The 18,414-nt window shown below is 39.1% G+C and overlaps 1 protein-coding gene across 3 annotated transcripts in view; it reads right to left on the bottom strand.

Annotated features, from left to right (window-relative positions):
• Positions 1-18,414, bottom strand: part of FNIP2 (folliculin interacting protein 2) — a 1,139,819-nt gene that overhangs the window by 401,030 nt on the left and 720,375 nt on the right. For all 3 annotated transcript variants that reach the window (XM_044062054.1, XM_044062052.1, XM_044062053.1), the window contains 2 exons: positions 4,033-4,234; positions 2,699-2,787 (listed from right to left, as the gene is read on the bottom strand). In XM_044062054.1, coding sequence (XP_043917989.1) covers positions 2,699-2,787; positions 4,033-4,234 — 291 coding nt within the window. The remainder of the gene's footprint in view (positions 1-2,698; positions 2,788-4,032; positions 4,235-18,414) is intronic.

The following is an 18,414-nucleotide window of genomic DNA, read 5'->3' as shown; positions in this document are numbered from 1 at the left end:
GGACTGGTTTTATCTACTTCACTATGGATATGTTACTTTTTTTATTATTATGACTCTACTTCTTAAATATTTAACGTGATTCATTTGCTGCTCCTGGGTTTGCTGCTGTTTGTGTCAAGATACAAATAGGGTACTGCCTGAGACAGCAACAGATCCTGGCATAGCTTTAAGGGGGCTCATGGACAAGTTGTGCTGATGTCCTAGTAATATCTGCCAGCTATTACTAATATCCTCAAGTCTGATATAAACCAAGAGAAAAATTCTCAATAGGTACAACTGCTTCAAACTGCATATACACACATACTGCAGTGATGCCAAGAACCATTTCTGGTAGTGTGTGATAACTACATTTCATGCAAATATTTGTCAACTGTTTTCTTTAAAATATAGCTTTGGAGAGGGAATGTAATCTCATTCACCTTAGTATTAAATAATTGCCCATCTATAGTTTGCTGTTGAGGATCAAAATAATTGTGATTTTTTTTAACACTGTTTTCTTAAAACTTAGAATACAGGCTCATTACAAATACTACTTTGGAAAGTACTCCCACCTTTGTAAATTATATCAACAAATAATATCTTTAATATCAATGTCATATATGAACTTCAGTATTAGAGTAGTCTGCCTCAAATATTCCTGAAAAATGCTGTCTCTCTTTCCAAAGAATAAACATGTCATTAATGGAATAAATTATGCTCTTATGTTCCATACAACAATCTGATCTACAGTAAATTCAATTTCTGACTATGACAATCCATTTCAGAGCTGAACAAATTTTTTTAAGTAGCAATATTTGGGGTCTGCCAGAATGTGTAACTCATGGAGAGTGAATGGGAAAGGATACTTTCTCATGGGACAAATCATCCAATTTTCGCTAACCAATTCCATAAGTTCATAGGTTGGTACTAGGCTATCGGCCCTAGGGCCTATACAAGCCTAGCCGGAACAATTCCATACATGTGAAAGACATCTTTCAGCAAGTACTGCTAGAGAAAGAGCGAACCAATCACCAAGCAGTACTTTTCAGTTCTGTAAATGGCCAAAAAGGAGATTGTGCAAGCAATGAGTACAGGAAACAGCTGGCATTACAAATTACTGACATTTTCTATTTCTTCATGTTTGTGCAATCCTGGGAGTTTGCACAGGTAGTGAGAAGGAATGTGGGAAGCACAGAAGGTGGGGATGGGGAGACTTGCTGCCTTAAAAAAACACAAGACAAAAATACAACATAATACAATACTTATGCGGGTGTTCATTTCTGGGGGGGTGCAACTGTTAACTGGTACGGCAATTAGTGCAGGTTTTCATGTCACTGGTCATTTGGCAGCAGGACTGCAATGCATACTGAATTCAAAAAGGATTCTGCCCGCATGGTGGTTCTGGATCCAAACCAGAAATAACCATATTATAGCATCTGATCAATGTCTAAAAACAATTCAAGAGGTACCTATACCTTTTCTTCTGCCGAAGCTTAGATATACTCCTGAACTTCTATCAAAGAGTATGGCTGGAGTACTTCATAACTGTAAAAGGCACACACTAAAAATAGAATTATCAACTCCCAAGATTCAGTGTGTATTAAATTATGTTTTTCTCCTTCCACTCATCTCAAGCATCAGATTGCAATTTTATAGGTATCTTCAAGGCTTCACCATATTTAGTAGCAGTTCCACAAGGTCGACCCATTCCCTTATTCCACTGTAACTACGGTCTTTGCAATTATCTGAAGGCAAAACAAAAAACTTGACCTTTGCCCTTTATAAAATTCTTGCTCTTTTTGAATCTGGAACTAATCCTTAATAAGCAATGCAAGAGGGAAGGAGAAGACTTCAGTGAGAGATTTCTAGGAATGTGGCTGAAAGGAAGTCGGCAGTAACGGAAACTATTTCTACAGATTTTGCAGCTGGGAATGCACTCATTTTTTCCTAAACTTACAATTTGCCAAGTATCTGTAGTGGTGCTGGCAGTCTGTTGAGTTGGTCCCTCAGAAGGGGATTCTGGAGTCATAGTTATGAAGTGCAATGCAAAGGGTAATTACAAAACTCATGTTCAATGAATGCTCAAGACTTTTCCTGGATTCTGGTGCTTTTTTTGTGATTACATTTTCAGTTGAATAAGAGAGCAAATAGGGATAGGAAAAAGAAGACATAGGGGAAACCTTTCAATGGTTGCTCGTGGTTACTGACCATTAAAGTAATCAAGAAATGAAAAGTGAAGATCCTCAGCCACATTCTGGTAGGACTTTATGCCTGAAGTCTACTTCAGTGAAAGGAAGGATGTATAAAATTTATCTGGAGAAAAAGCCCTTGATGAAACAATATCCAAAACATTGTGAGGGACATTTTGCTTCCAAGTCTTATGTTGCAATACTGCTGAGTTTGAAAAACCCAGGTGCAAGGCCTGGAAGGATTTTCCTTCTCCAGTCTAAGTCTAGATCTCTTACCAATGTCCCTTAAGACAGTTGTTTCTTTAAATAGTTGACAATATATTTTACATTCCCCAAGAAGGGAAAAACAAACCATTAATAAAACTGTACGTCTGCAGTAAAAAGCATTAAATGGAGCAATTTGCATTTTTTTCTTAAAAGATAATAAATGTTTACACTTTAAAAAGCACCTAAAGAAATCAGATTATTGTTATTTGCCACCTGGTACTTACTGGCAGGACTTTGAAAAGGTACAATTTACAGGAACCCACCTGAACTCTCCAAGGGCATCCATGACCCTACCAATATAAAACTGAACTCTCTGAGCTGATTCTGCTATCTTTCTGCAGGAAATCATTGCCTGAAAAATAAAATGCATTAAAACTGAAACAGCTAACAAAGTCCCAAGAAGTTATTAATGCAGCAAGTTAATGAAGCTGGTGAAACAAGAAAAATATCATGAATTAAATATTCATTCAATGTGAAAAAAAAAGTTTCTGAATGGTGCATTCTCAACTCTTGTAAGACGTACAATTTATAAGCTGTGTGCTGGGAGAACACAGAAATAAAAAAAACATATGTACTAAAGTATTATCCAAACTTTAGTGAAACTAGTTAACTAAAGAAAATGTATTCATTTTGGCCCAGAGAACTACCTCACTGAAAACGTGTGCAAAAGCACACAGTCATAATAGAGAAACAGGTCCACAAAAGTTATACAAAACAGGGTAGTTGCATATTATCGCAAACAGATTTTCTCGGTTACAAAATGCACATACCAGCACAGATAGGAGTGCATGAGACAATTGAGACTGTCTTTGTAAATGTGTAGTACTGCCCAAAACGTTTACATTTACTGTAAGGTGGTATTCAGACTCTGTCTTCGGATTACCTTCGGGAACAGAAACTGTGGTAAAAATCCTCTTCCTGTTTTTTGCATTACACACGCTACAGTTTTCATGGCTGCTATCATACTCTCGTTTGTATTTTTTTTTTTAACTTGTAGAAGGAATTCTTCAGAGAAATCAAACAGGCACTGAGCAATTATTTTTGCTACACTTGCTTACTTTTAACCATTTCTATATTCACAAATTGTCAAAAAAATAAAGGTCACCAAAACCATCACTTCTGTGTCTGCTTTCTCTGAAGGATTCCTTCCACACAGTGAATACAATCCATTCATCACATCGACAGCAGGCATGACATTTCTTCACTGTTTGTTTCCGAAGGTAATCTAAAGTTATCCCCCACCAATACACAGCGTGAATACCACCTTCCAGTGTTTCATGGCCCCGTTTCTACAAGTAAGTGAAAATCGCAACCGTGAAAATCTGGTTGCGATAACATGCAAGTACCCAAAACAGAAATACTGTGTAAAGCATAATTGCTACACAAATTGGCTTAAATGTCAGCAGCAGATGTTTTCAATTAAAATTTAATCTTCCCCCTCCATGGCACAAATTCCAAGTCAGGTGTCCTTGCACCTGGCAACAATAATTCTGGGACTTCTCTCTCAAATATATACCCATCATGCATTACATACACACATACTGAGAGGAAAATGTTGTACAGCTGTAGTACTTTTCTATGCTATAGCTTAATTTACCTTTTCAACAGCATGCTTCAGTTTGTTCATGTGAGATTCAAACAGGGGAAAGTGGGAGAAAAAAAAGTCCTGGAAATGCCTGTTAGCATCGTCCTTTTCAGAGAGGGAGAAGATGACACTAATGGCAATCTTTTTCCTTCGAACTATTGCTGGGTTTGAACTGCAACTTTCATCTGCCATGCTAAATGTCTCCTCTGTGTACCTGGGGAGAGAAGGGACACAAACATTTAGATAATACAGAATTTGCTTTCAAATATGACTGCCTGTATACATTACAAACATACACTGTCCTAGAGGTTTGAATAAGACAAACTTAAGACAATTTCCAATGCTTTAGAACTAGGAGTAAATCTGGCCTCATCTCAAAATATCCTACACATAGCAATGGCAACTATTTATTTATTTATTAATTTGTTTACCGGGAAAGTCCACTGGGCCTAAAAGAGCCCATTTTTGGTTGAGGCCTGGGAAGAAAAGCTCAGACAAGAATATAGATGCAGAAAAAAAATAAACATTAATTGGTACAGAAGTAGAAACAGTGATACACATAGTGGTTACAGTAATATATACAGAACATATATACATAAGTCCGGAATTTAGTTGGCTTGATTACAGTAACATATATAGAATATATACATAAAAGGAGGAATTTAGTTGGTTGCCAGATGAATTCAGAGTGGTAAAAACAGAGATAAATTAATCAACATTATTGTGCCAGTATCAACAAGTGATGAAAGAAAAAATAAATAAATATGGAGAAAGTATCATCAGTCACTAGCAAAAAGCACAGGAGTTAAGTTATCATATAAGAAGGAAGAGGTTAGGGTATAGAGAAGGTACATAGCCAGGAAGAGTTGAGATGATTTTTCAGTGTTTGGTTGAGGGTGGTGTTTCTTATAGAAGGAGGAAGCGAGTTCCATAGCTTGGAGACGGTGAAGGAGTAGAGTAGTTGACAAGCCAGTAAGGTGGGCTTTTCTAACGTTTAGAAGTAGATGATTTTCAGATCTTAGTTGCCTGCTGGGTTGGTATTTGACAAGTAAAGTTGAGAGAGCAGGACAGTCCACGGGTCTGTAAATTATTTTGTGTGCTGTAGTTAACTGGGTGAATGAGAGATGGTGGTGGAGTTCCAACCAGCCTAATTGTTTCAGTGAGTTACAGTCTTGGGATGAGACTGGCCTTGGTGGCAAATTTGGCTATTCTGTTGTAACACATATCACGTTTGGATTTTGTAGAATTTTGGATATTAGTGAGGAGATGGGCACCATAAAGGACAGAGGGTAATAAAAATGTAGTTGCAAGGGTTTGTCTAGTAGAGAGGCTAAGAAAGTATTGCTGCCTGTACAGCATACTGAGCTTTTTGGTGTATTTTTTTGATGTTACTGTTTACATATAGGTCAAAGTTTAGGTTTTCGTCTATAATAATGCCTAGTAATTTAGTGTGTGGGACAACTTCTATAGTTTTAACTTGGGTTTGTATGAAGAGTTTTTTTATCTAGGGGGAGTGGTTTTCTTTGGGGTAAAAATGACTAGTTTAGTTTTTTTTTTTTTTTTGGAATTAGGGCAAGACAATTGTTAAGCATCCAAGATTCAGTAGAGGTGAGGGCATTCTGGGTGATCTGCTGGAGTTCAGAGCTGGAAATTTGCAGTGCATATTATTGTAGAGTCATCAGCATAATGGATTACTGAGCACTGTGAGAGAGTGGTGTGAAAGTTGTTAATAAAGATGCTAAATAAGACGGGACCAAGTATGGAGCCTTGGGGTACCCCTGTGGAAGCACTGAGGAAGGGAGAGAGCAAGACTGTTGCCATTTGGTAGATTGCTGCCTATTGGAGAAATAGCTACTGAACCACTCTAGGGTAGGTGGGGAAATGTGGAGGATAGACAGTTTAGAGAGGAGGATAGTGTGGAAAATGATATTGAAAGCTTTGGCGAGATCGAGGAAAAGAAAAGCGATTATTTTACCAGACTCCTGTGCCCGGTTAACTGTATCAAGGAAGGAAAGGAGGGCTGTAATGGTGCTGTGCCCTGGTCTGAAACCATGCTGAGTGGGTGAAAGAATTTGATTTTCAAGCAGGTGGTTGAGGAGTTCAGCATGGATGCATTTTTTCCAGTATTTTAGAGAGGGGTGAGAGAATAGATATGGGTCGAAAGTTTGTGGTGTCTGTGTTGGTGCTCCTTCTGTGTAAGGGGCGAATGAATGCTTTTTTCCAGATGTCTGGGACAAGGGACTCTTTAATTGATCTGTTAGTGAGTATGCTGATGGAATAAGCTATAGAGTTTGCTGCTAGCTGCAGGAAGTGTGGGGGTAAGACTGTCAGGGGCCAGAGTACAGGGTTTAAGCTTAAGTAAAAGTTTTTTTTTTTATTGTGGCAATGGGTATGGGGGAGAATTTTAGGTTACAGTTGTGTGTAGGATTGTTTTCTGGGATTGTCTAGTCATTAGCTGTCTTGGTGATGGTGGTGTTAACCACAGGAAAGGTGGTGGTTAGGTTAGCTATGGTGTCAATGAAGTAGGAATTGAAGAGGGTGGCCATTAGCCATGACTTGTTTAGAAGTGAATGACACAAAGCAAATAATTTATCCTAGTCAACCTGTCAGTGCCCTGGTTTTCGGACTGTCTGAAAAGCAGTACTTACTTATTTGGGGTCTATGTTTGTCTAGTACTTTTTTGCTTGTATATATTGTGTGTTAATAAATCACACTATTTACACATTTCCCCAATGTCTATTCTCAACCGTTTCAATGCACATTACTTTTCCAGCTTAATGCAGCTTCAGCATCTGCTCATATGACTGGGGGCATCCTCTAGGATGTGCACATTATCTCTCTTCCTAAGTGAGTAGGTAGAAGTGCTCTCTCTGTAGAGCACGTCTAATACAAAACATGATTCCATTTAGAAGGCTCTCTCCTTGGATGCGCTACTGTACATCACCTGCAATATATGCACCACATTTTCCAGCTTTATTGCATCCATTTCTTCTTTATTTCTGTGTATACACTTTAGCCACTTTGCCTAATGTTTTAGTGTATTATGACATAAGAACTTACTCCACACCACTACTACTGTTGGTCAAAACGTAGAAGACACATCAAGCATACAGCAAACAGCCAGCACCATTACAAAACGAAAACAAAAACCTACAACCACCTAGCAGTAGCAAATATCAAGACAGCCTTATAAAAACAGCATATCCATTTAGTTTTTCAATTAAGGTATGCTTGCTGTTGCAAGACACACCATGATTAATTTTAAATGCCACCTCCATTCACCTACTTTTGGCATGCATCCCTAATAACTCACATGGAGTTTACCCTTCCTGAAAGTGCTTTCACCACAGGCTTTTAATTACCTTTAAAAACTCTAACACTTAATTGCACTTCTAGTACAAGCGGCAGGTAAGGTGAACAGAGATCTGCATCCACTCACATTTATGATGGCAGCTGCAAATAAAAGGTCAAGTTAAAAGACAAACTATAAGGTTGCATATGTACACAAAGCTGAACCGCCTACGGAAACCTTCACACACTTCAAGATCCAGTCTTAAAGTTTCAGTATTATAACATTATTATTTGTTCTTGCATACAACGTTGAGTCAAAATCAGGATACACGCAGAGTCCTGCAATGCTAACTAATGGCAACTACAAGTCATCTAAAAAATACCACAACCACAGTGCAAAGCTCAGGATGCGGCATGATAAAAATAACACAGCAGCAAACAATCTAAATGAATAGCTTCAATGAAAAGACCATCCTTACTTTCAGATTAAACTCAACCATGAGTTTTCTGTTCTCTCTAAAAAATGGTTTCAATAGAGTTACTTTCCACAAAACAACCTGTGATTTATAAAACTAACTTCATTGCCTTTGAATCAAGAGAGAAATCAAAAGCAAATTTTTTTTCAATTTAACATCTCATATGCTTGGTAGAGGAATTTGTCTCGGGGATCAGGTACTACCTACAAGCTTTCATAGGCAGCCCTCAGTCTTGCTGAGGTCAGCAGTTACTATGTTGCAGACAGGAAGAAAAACATCATTGGGACACACATATGACCACATCTTTTTGGAGAGTGGTCCACATCCCAGAGCTATTTTACACAAGTACAACACCTTTACATGCAGTAATTTTAAGTCTTACGCACAGCGTACAGAATAACTACTGATTTCTCATGCTCAAGGACTGTAGCTTTTATGAAGTATTATTATTATACTACAGTGTAAAAAAATCAACAGGCAAACAAAGGAAGTGGGGAACATTTAAATAAGGAAGATATTTGTGCTTCAATAAATAAACAAAACAAAAACTCACAAGAACAGAATGTACTCATTTTAAAAGCAGTACTGTGCTGGACTGTGAGGGAGACAAAATGTGACAACAGTTGTGAAAGTAAAATATTCTTGAACAATACAGCACATTTCTATGCAGAAGTAGTCTGCATGTTTTTTATAAGTTCATTAAAGAAACTGTTATCAGTTACAGGTCTTTGTTTATAGTGATAGCTTTGGCACCTCTGGAGTATGTTGAGAAAGGGTCTGTTAATACTTGGGACTACAAATTAACAACCTTGGAAAAAAACTACAGTCTTGCAGTTCAGAGGCTATTCTGTTGAGGATTTACAACTACTGGGAATAGGTTAGAGCAGCTCTGAGAACAACTGTAAATCAGAGTCATTCAAACAAAATGCTCCAGAAAGTCTGTAAGGTGACTCGCACTATTGCCCATTCTGTTACACGCAAGGAAAAAAAAAACACCTTGTTTACTGATGACATGACTCATAAAAGGAGCTTGATATGGATTCTGGGAACCAGAAGACAAAACAATAAAATAAAATCATATCAGTAGGGCAAGCCTAATGTCAGCCATTTTGTGCTAAAACAAGTAAGAATCACTTGGGATGACTTTGATACATTACAATAGATCAGATTACAAAAGATGCAATTAAAGAATACATTTTAGTTCCAAAGTGAAGCTTATAAATTACAACAAAAGAAAAAGTGAATACCAAAAGAGCTGGTTGTTTGCTGTGTGCAGAAAAAAACTACTGAATGCTTCCTAGAATTTCAAGCTGTTCTACAAACTAAAAGACTTAACATTTTTCAGATTAAGACAACACTAAACTTTTGGAACATTATGAAAATTGAACCAGGATTCAAGCAGTTAATATCTACAGTGACGCATTGGTATACAATCAAAAGATGAAAACTATTTGGAACAAGAGGACTACATGGTACTTTTTAACCAAAAAAACCCCACTAATTTAAACATATATTTCTAAGAAAGGATTAAAAGAAAAAATGTAAAAATCATTTAAATTTACACATTTTATCAGGGTTACTAGTGAGCTTGAGAAGCACAAACTCAAAGTATGCATTTTACAAGCTGGACTTCTAAAACTTTACATTTGTTCTAAGCCTACATTTTACCTAGAAATCAGCAAGTCCACTTTATAAGTATAATGAAAATAAATATCTAACTTGTTTTAATAATACTGGCTTAATGCTGTATTGAACCATTTGAGATACAAGAAAGATTTCACCCAATTCGCCAATATAAAGAAATCAGTTTAGATGCTTCAGCTGTCTCGTATAAACATCAGAAAATGAGTAGTCACAAATCACACCAAGTCATTAATATTACTTAAAGCATTTACCTGAATCTGCAATTTTACTCTATCCTTCTTTATTTTTGGTTACTAATCATGCTTAATGCAATTTCCTCAATTTGTTCAACTGTCTCACATTTGGTCATTTTGACATTTAAAGTGGCATTTATTAAATCAGTTAGTCTCCTGCAAACATTACAATTTTTTTACACTTATGGACAGCCCATTTTTATAAGGCTGAAGAAACTGGAATAACTATTTCTGTTTAACTTTTTATGCCAGCTATTATTTTTAACTAGACAGATCTTGAGTGCATGGACCTTTCATGTTTCTTTTTCCTTACCCTTACGGCTCTGTGGAACCATGCAGGTATAAAATGACTCGGGGAGGAAAGAAAAGGTTTAGACTGAAAACTGAATGTAATCCCAACAGTAAATAATGTGCAGTCCATAGTCTACCGGGGTGCTCTTGTTAAGTATTTTTGCACTGCACATTTACTTCCTGCTGTGTGTAACAAATGGTAGCAGAAGATGGTTTCTAATAAACTGCCTCCTGGTTTTGAAAAGAGAAGGCCATATGAATGCTTTGGCAGCAAGTGCAGCGTCAGTGGCGCAACAGGCAGTACACTCACCTTTGGTACAAAAGACTGTGGGTTTTATTCCCAAACCAGGTTGGTGAATTGCTGACACTGCAGTGCAGCACAAACGGAGGTGCTGTACTCTTGCATGTGCATGTTGTCCTTCAGATAAGACCTTAAACCAAGGTCCCACCGGCCTGAGTTGGTGGTAGTTCAGGTGCATGTAGAAGATCTCACTTGATCTATAGAAAAGAGAAGTGAAAGTTCATTGATGCCCTGGCCAAATTTCTTCTAGCAGAACAAAACACCACCTTGAGTCTCCCCTGAAAAGAGGCTACTAGCCTAGTGTGATTAATCCAAAGGATGGATGGATGGATGGAGTGCAATTCGCAAAAGAACATTCCAGGGGCCATTTCTTACAAAGAAATGAACAATTAAGTTAAGGCAGGAAACTATGGAACAGTGGCAGACATAACATGTATATTCTAGTAGTTGATCAACTTCATGTCCTTCCCAGAGGGCCTTTGTTAGGTGCTGCTACATGTTACTTCTCCACTAATGAGCATCTACATTATTTTCAGTAAACTTTCGTCACATGTTCAGGGATAGCTGCAACTAGCAAATGCACTCCTTAAGAGGAAGCAGTTACTCAAGTGCGGTTATCCTTGCAGCATACCAGATTGTCTGCTATAGAACACAGAGAAAACCCTCCTGTAAATCAAGAAATACAGACTGGATACTACATTATTAAACAGGTTATGCAAATATTATATGCCTGGCCAGCTTACATGGAACTCAAACAGCAACTGCTGGTGACAGGAACACTCGTATGGAAGGGGAATGATGGGGGATCATTTCTGACCCATGATGAAGGGACATCTAGTAGATCAACTGGCACATCAACAAAGTACAGCTGCATCAGTACACTCATCATAACCACAGATGTTTGAGTAGTGGAATCACAGCTTAAGTAGCATAAATAACTTGTGGGGAATTAAGCCACAGGTGATGTCAGATTATCTGGCCAAACTTCCGCACCTTTCAGGCATCTCCCAAACAGGGCTGGCCACTCCCATGCTACAGACATCAGTAATAAATGCAGTATAAAGGACAGACATGTCCACACAGCTTCAGCTATTTTTAGAGATGGCTGAAGTTGCTCACCAACAAGTTTACCTGTCAAATCAAAAAGACAGACTAACGTCTCCTGTCCCAAGGACAAGAAAATGAGTTTGCTATACAGCATATGTTGGAGAAGTAACAGGTAACCGGGAACGTATTTTCTGGGAGTGTAATGAGCTGGCAGACTTTAAAGATTCCCTGCAGACTGCTCTGCCACAGACACTGGGTGAGCAAATTGGTGTAACTAAGGAAATCTTTTTTTTGAGCTTTATTACAGGATTGGAATTACCTAGACATAGTAAGGCCTTGCTGAGTCTAATTATGGTTGCTGCCAAAAAAGCAATTACTAGAAAACGGAAATCAAAGTCTAAACCAACTTTAGTAGTGAATATAGTAACAGAGAAAATTACTGGAACTGGGATCTTTAGAAAACGGTAGGAGCAAATTACATAGGAAAAATGTGAATTGTGGGAACAATACATCAAGAGGTGGAATGAGGTTTAAAAGGCAGTAGGATTTGAATAAGCTATGTAGTATGTTTGTCTGAGAATGACTGGATAGATTATAACTGATGTATATGTTTGAAACTTAAAATGTCAATTATGGTTTGTTTTTATATATATATATATATATATATATATATATATATATATATATATATATATAAATGTATGACTGGCTATGGCATACATGATAATTTAATAAAGATGCTTCTTGATTAAAAAAAAAAGGAGAGAGAGAGAGAATGAGTTTGAAAGTTGCAGGACTGGATGAGGTACTCTCCCAAAAAGCATCAGTGTCATTACAGACAAAATGTAAAAGCAGGTGGATGGCAGGAGGAAGCCTATATAGCATCAGTGTGTGTACTTCCTATACTCCCACAACCATACTACAGAAGGAGCACTGCTGCAACAGCATGGAGGAAAAGTACTAAGAGGACATGCCACAGCTATGGGGGAAGCATACATGTCCTGCAGAAATGTAGCAGTAAAGCTAGCTCTATTCCTGGAAAGGATGTTATTCAGTTTACAATGCCTACAAATGGTATGGCTGGACGGATGCCCAGGTAGCTACCTCACATATATTATGGGCTGAAACATTTAAAAAAGCCAACCACAGCAGTTGCTAGCCTGGAAAAAAATGTGCCTTAAACCACTGTAATGTTTCTTCTATGCTAATCATAGCAGACAAAGCACAACCAGCTAGCCACTTGAAAAGGGTTTGTTGGACAATGGCCTGCAATGATTACCTGGCCAAAAAAAAAAAAAAAAATGAGAAAGTGTTGGACTTCATCTGAAATCCTTAAGTCTCTCAATAAAACTTTGTTATTGTCTGTTTACAATGAGATGAAAGAACTTTTTTTCCTTTGTTCTGGGTGTTTGGGGGGAAAAAGACTGGGCAATGAATGGTCGACTCTGTCATCCCTCAAACTACTACTGTCATAAAGGAAGGACAGCCTGTCTGCTTAAACGATCATGTAAAGTGCTCTGCACATTAAGGCTTGCAATTCTGAAATCTTACTGGGTGTAGCAACAGCCACCATGAAGAAAGACTTCCAAGGTAAAAATTTCACTTGCACTGAGCAATCTGGTTCAAATGATGATTCAGCTTTCTAAGCCAAAGTAGAAATCACGGAAACTAGGCACCGTCTTCCTTAGGAGCACTAAATGCACTATCCCTTTAAGAAACTGTTGTTGCTGTGTCTTTTGGCTTTTTCCGGTTAGGGGTCGCCACAGCGGAACTCCGGTCCGCTAATGATTGGTAGTTGATTTTTACGTGCCGAGTTACCAGCCCTGACTCACAACCTTCAACGAAGGTATGCCCATTCACGCATAAGACGCTCTAGCTGACAATCGAACCAGACAGCGTCTTACTGTGAGGTGACAACGCTACCGCAGCACCACCACTGTGGGTTCCCTTTAAGAAACTGTATGACGCAAAAACAGCTGTGAAAGGTGGCTACAGCGAGAGGCAAGCTGAGATAGCCAAAATGCGCACTTTGACCAAACCACTAGGAAAACCTTTGTCAACGAGGTCTATGAAAACAGTTTGTAGCGCAGTTGCTGCTATATTATGCATTCCATGCTTTCTTTACTTAAGGGGAAACCTGGTCCACATCTCCTAGGATTTCTTACTGTTTGGTTTACAGAGAAGAGTCCCAGTGTGGAATCAAAGTGCTATTTGTCAAGGCTGCAAAGTTGAGATGCTTTATGTTTGGGAGCATTGGGATTACTAGCTGTTAGGGAAAAAAGATGTGCTGCACAGCAATTAACCCTATTTGCTCATCTTCTTTAGCAGTAAGGGAGCAAAATCTTCCTGGGCAAATGGGGTGCCACCAGATTCAGCCTGGCACTGTGCAGTACTGTCTTTCTGTAGTATTCTGGGAATGTATGTAGGGCAGGAATGACCCATGCTCTTATGGTCAACCTTCAGAAGGGATAACAATGCATAAACCAGTGTTTATTGATGTACCACTTAACCCTGGGTTGCCTGTGACCTTTCTGAAGATTTTTGTGGTGGACGTCTCAAGATTAATTTGAAGATTTGATCCAACAGACTATGGTTAACACCTTCTTTGGACTGCTGAGCCTAGCCATGCCCGTTGTTCCCCATCCCTTGGACTCTCAGGATCCTATGTGCACTCCCCAAGCTAAACTGAAAGTATTGGAGGTCAGGGTCTATCTACACTTGGGTTCTCAAAATGGCATTCCTGGGGTTAGCAATTACCTGAGCTGTCCTCCATTTCCTGTTCATAGATACAACAGGCAGAATAATTTTTAACCACAGAAGGGACATACTAACACTACAGGTTTCCCAGGTACCACTGGATTTACTTCAGAGGCAGCCTGGGCAGTAAGACCATCAGAAGGATGGTGACATACAGAGGCTTTGGGATGGTTCTTGATGTCACAAATGTCTGCCTTGTTGAAAAGGAAACTAAGGACTTCAGTTTTTTTTTTCTGTGGAAAACGCTGTTTGCGCAGATTGATATCTACAATGGCTCCCAGAAAATACTGCATGGAAAAGACTGTACATCATATCCCTGTGTTAGTGACACAGTGGAAGTATAGTCTAAAGCACTGGCCATTTTCTCCTTACATTTGGCCAGAAACAGGGGAATCCCATCCAGGTTAAGGTACTTGTGAATGCTTCTGATCCAGTTAAACATACTTTGAACATCATGGGAGCAGCTGATAAACCAATTGGCAAGCAAAGGAACCAGAAATGTTCTATTCCAGTTACAAATCTCAAGTAATGTCCAAGTTCCTCACAGACAGGTATATGTAGGTAAGTATCTTTCATGACTGCTGACTGAAATACTAAGGCAATAAGAGGGGTGGGACAGCTTGAAAGCTAACTGTCTTTAATTTCTTTACTATCAGAGGCTTGTCTAATTTGCAGAGGTCTAAAATGTGTCCTATGGACCATCTTTTCTGATAATTTTCTACTAGGTTTTTCATAATTATTTCCTTTGTTCTGATGGTGGAACCTTTACTATGGTTGCAGAGAGCAGCATCTTGTTTAAGATGGCCCTTGTCCGAGCCATATGATTTGGTGGAATGGGTCTGCATTCCCATAAAGGATGAAAGGATTTGAATCTAATCTTGTATCCTATACCAAGGAGCTCCCTGACAGATTACAAAGCGAGACAGACTTCCTCCTAATCAGGAAAGAAGGAATGGAGGCAGAGGGAGGAAAGTTGCTCTGGTCAGAACTTAGAAATGCCTCCCTAGCATACAGAAGGAGACTACCTTCACGGCACAAATGCCTGCCTCGGCCACTGACACCTCTCTAATGGCCCCTTCTGAAAGTTTTCCTCTGTTTAAGTTGCCCAGTATGGGATTGCGTTCAGTAAAATGGCCTATTTTATACTGGCACTGGCAAATGAAAAACTATTTCTTGAATACTTTATGTAAGGGCAAGCCAACAATGACTCTGTTTAGGGACACATTCAACAACTGCCCTTTGACAACCTAAAGTAAGGCAATGGCTAATTCTTTAGCTATGCATGCACTTGATTATTAGAACTGAAGCAGCCATACTGACAACAAGCATCTAATGTATCGTTATAACTACAATACAACATTTAAGGGGAGTCTGGAACCACTTCAAAAACTGCATTCTCAAAGCCGAGTTAGATATTTCTCTACATATCTTCTAGTTGCCTGAGAATTTTCCATTGATATTGAAGTACAGGTAATGAAACGGGAGTCTGGCAGCTGACAGTCCTACTTCCCATATTTCAGACAAACTCACTTTTTTTTTTTTAATACATATCTACCAAATATCTCTAGGCAGTGTGCTGCTAAGCTGGCATCAACTTGGAGCCCATGGCTGCATTCAGGAAGATCACTGTGGTCATCAGGCACCAGCACCAGCAAGACAGCTAGGATCCCAGAAGTTATCACACACACAATCTGCATGCAGAAATTTTAGCTGCTAAATTAGATAATAAGGCCACCTTTCAAAAAGACAGCTCTCTGAAAATGGCCAGCTGCGTCTTGGGGTAAGACTAGATTTTAATGTTCTAGGATGGCCCTTACATTACATGACCTTCACTGCAAACTCTTTTTTGTAAATGATTCTGAGCACTTGCTAGTCAGGAGCCTTACAAGCCTTGCCGAAACAGAACAGATAGAAAGATGCATGCCCTTTGGCCATATCTGTTGGTCAAAATCACACTTGTTTGTGATTTTAATTGGAGATATTACTGGCCTTGGACAGATCTCCAAATCACAATTAAAAACATGCTGATTAATAACAGCAATAAGCAAACCAACTCTACAAAAGCAGAAGAAAATATCCCCACATCTGGTTACTTAAAGCTGTAGAGGTAAGCCTGGATGACATTGAAACTCCAAACCAATAAACGTGACAGAAAAGGATCGAAGATGGCACGAGTACCTCTCTCCTTTATACCACACATCTTACTGACATCTTTGGCTTGGGAGACGCTGGTTCTAAACAGGCTCTGTCCCAGAGTTTTAAAAGTCAAAATGAATGGTCAGAAATCCACCTATAGTACAGTTTTCACCTGTGTATGATGATGATCACTGCACCCCATGGACTCTGCATGACTCCTTGGTTAAATTAATTCCCAAACAGTATCACTAGGGCACCAAGAGCTGGAGGAATGTTTTAGGGCAAAGCTCAAATGGCACAAGTCCTGGAAAAAAAATGCTGGAAAACAGCCCTAGATTCCCAACTTGCAGATGGGACATCACTGCTTAGTGCACTCTGGCTATCAAGTAGCCACAGTGCATTTCAATGACATACAAGGAGAAGTCCTACATAAGGTACATTGGAATATGTTAATGGTGGCTTTCAACAGAGAAGGTCAGTGAGAGAGAGAAGTTGTGGAAGCCCAGTATCCACATGCTGGAGCTACTCAGGAGCTGCAGAAGGAGAATGAGGAATAAAAAGTGTGCTTATCATTTGTCCAAGTTAGAAATACTTAAAGTAAACTGAAGGCAGGGCCTGAAAAAAGAACAGTCACACCACTGGTGTATCCGAGGAAGAAGAATGGTGAGACTGTGGGGTCTGCTTAGACATCAAGTAGGCTGACATGGACTACATCCTAGCCAAAAAAAGATGACTTTTCACTCCTGGTTCAACATCAACTGCAGGGCAAGCAAGGCATATGCTGGTTTAGTCAAACATTCATGAATAAAAATCATAATCTCCTTAATTTGGTGATGGCATAACATACGATGTCAGTAATACTAGTCTTCTCTGATGAGGACTAATGTGGTCACAAGTGATGACACAGAGTGAAAGCCTTGGTTGCGGTGTGCGTAAAATGAGAAATTTTACATTCTACAACTTGTATCCAGAACCTTTTGGGGTACGTTTTCCATAAAGATTTAAGACTTATGCCTCAATGAAAGTGATGCAGAATGAGGATAATGTGGTGAAGGTCAAATCAACTGATACTAGGATAGTGGATAATGTGGCAGTGCAAAAATATCTGCCGTAAATAAAGCAGCCAGCCTTCTGGACATCTAAGAGTCTAGAAGTTTTCTATCCTCATAACCAGTACGAGTCATAGGTTCATAGGTTTATATTAGGCTAACGACCGTTAGGGCCCTTACAAGCCTAACCATGTAACCCTAACATGACCCACAAATTTCATTAACATGGGGGTGATTTACAGACGATCTCTGTCCATCAAAGACATAAGTGCCAGATGAGAAGTCAATTTCTGATTACCCATCAACTGGGTTAAGTTGTGCTCAAATAGGGATAGGGAAGAACTCTGGTTCAAAAACATCAGGCGTCTGTTCCAGAGAATAGGAATTCTCTGAGAAACACATCCGTCTCTCCAAAATGTCCTACTGACATCACAAGCAATATTTAGGTCTTTTAATCTAGTAGTTCTGATGATGTTTGTTTTGCAGATATGCAAAATGTTAATCAAAACAGGGTCCAGGGATACCTTGTACCAAGCAAGGATTACCTCCTAAAAGTATGTATGATACCGAGTAAAGAGACAGGGCTTTGAAGCCATCAGCGCAAGACATCATGTCTGCTCCTTGTATTTTTTTTGTAAAGAACCTTTGTGGACGTTCTAGTTGCTGCATGCGTCTGATCAGGTACATACCAAAGGGGGCATTATACTCTACAATGTATCTGATGAGGGTCGAGTACAGTGGTATGATGACTTCTCTGGACCTAGATGCCATTAAGTTGAGCAACAAAGAAGGACTTTCTTACTACCTTGGACACGTTCAACAACTAGGTTACTATCTACAAACGTTCCCAGATTCCTGACTAATGAATCAACTTTTAGGGGTGTTTTATTGATGACAAAGTTACCCAGGGTGTCAGACTTCCCAAACCATACTATAACACATTTCTTGGCATTAAGTTTTAAGCAATGGATTTGTCACCAAACGTTTGCCTGTGTTAGACCTTCCTGAAGGCTGCTCTCATTTTGGAAGGATACAATGTGCGCTCCCAGTTTGCAATCACCTGCAAACTTAAGTTAGCTAGAGGCCCCTGAAATTGGCTTTGAGATCCAAGTCGTAGATACCAAACAGGAGTGTGCCTAGCACAGAGCCCTAGGGGACTACACTGGTGA

The sequence above is a fragment of the Protopterus annectens genome, chromosome 2.part1 (assembly GCF_019279795.1).
Source record: "Protopterus annectens isolate FY-2018-M chromosome 2.part1, PAN1.0, whole genome shotgun sequence".
Lineage (NCBI taxonomy): Eukaryota > Metazoa > Chordata > Ceratodontiformes > Protopteridae > Protopterus > Protopterus annectens.
The sequence above is the reverse complement of the archived record's forward strand: the minus strand, read 5'-3'. Positions and strand labels throughout refer to the sequence as shown.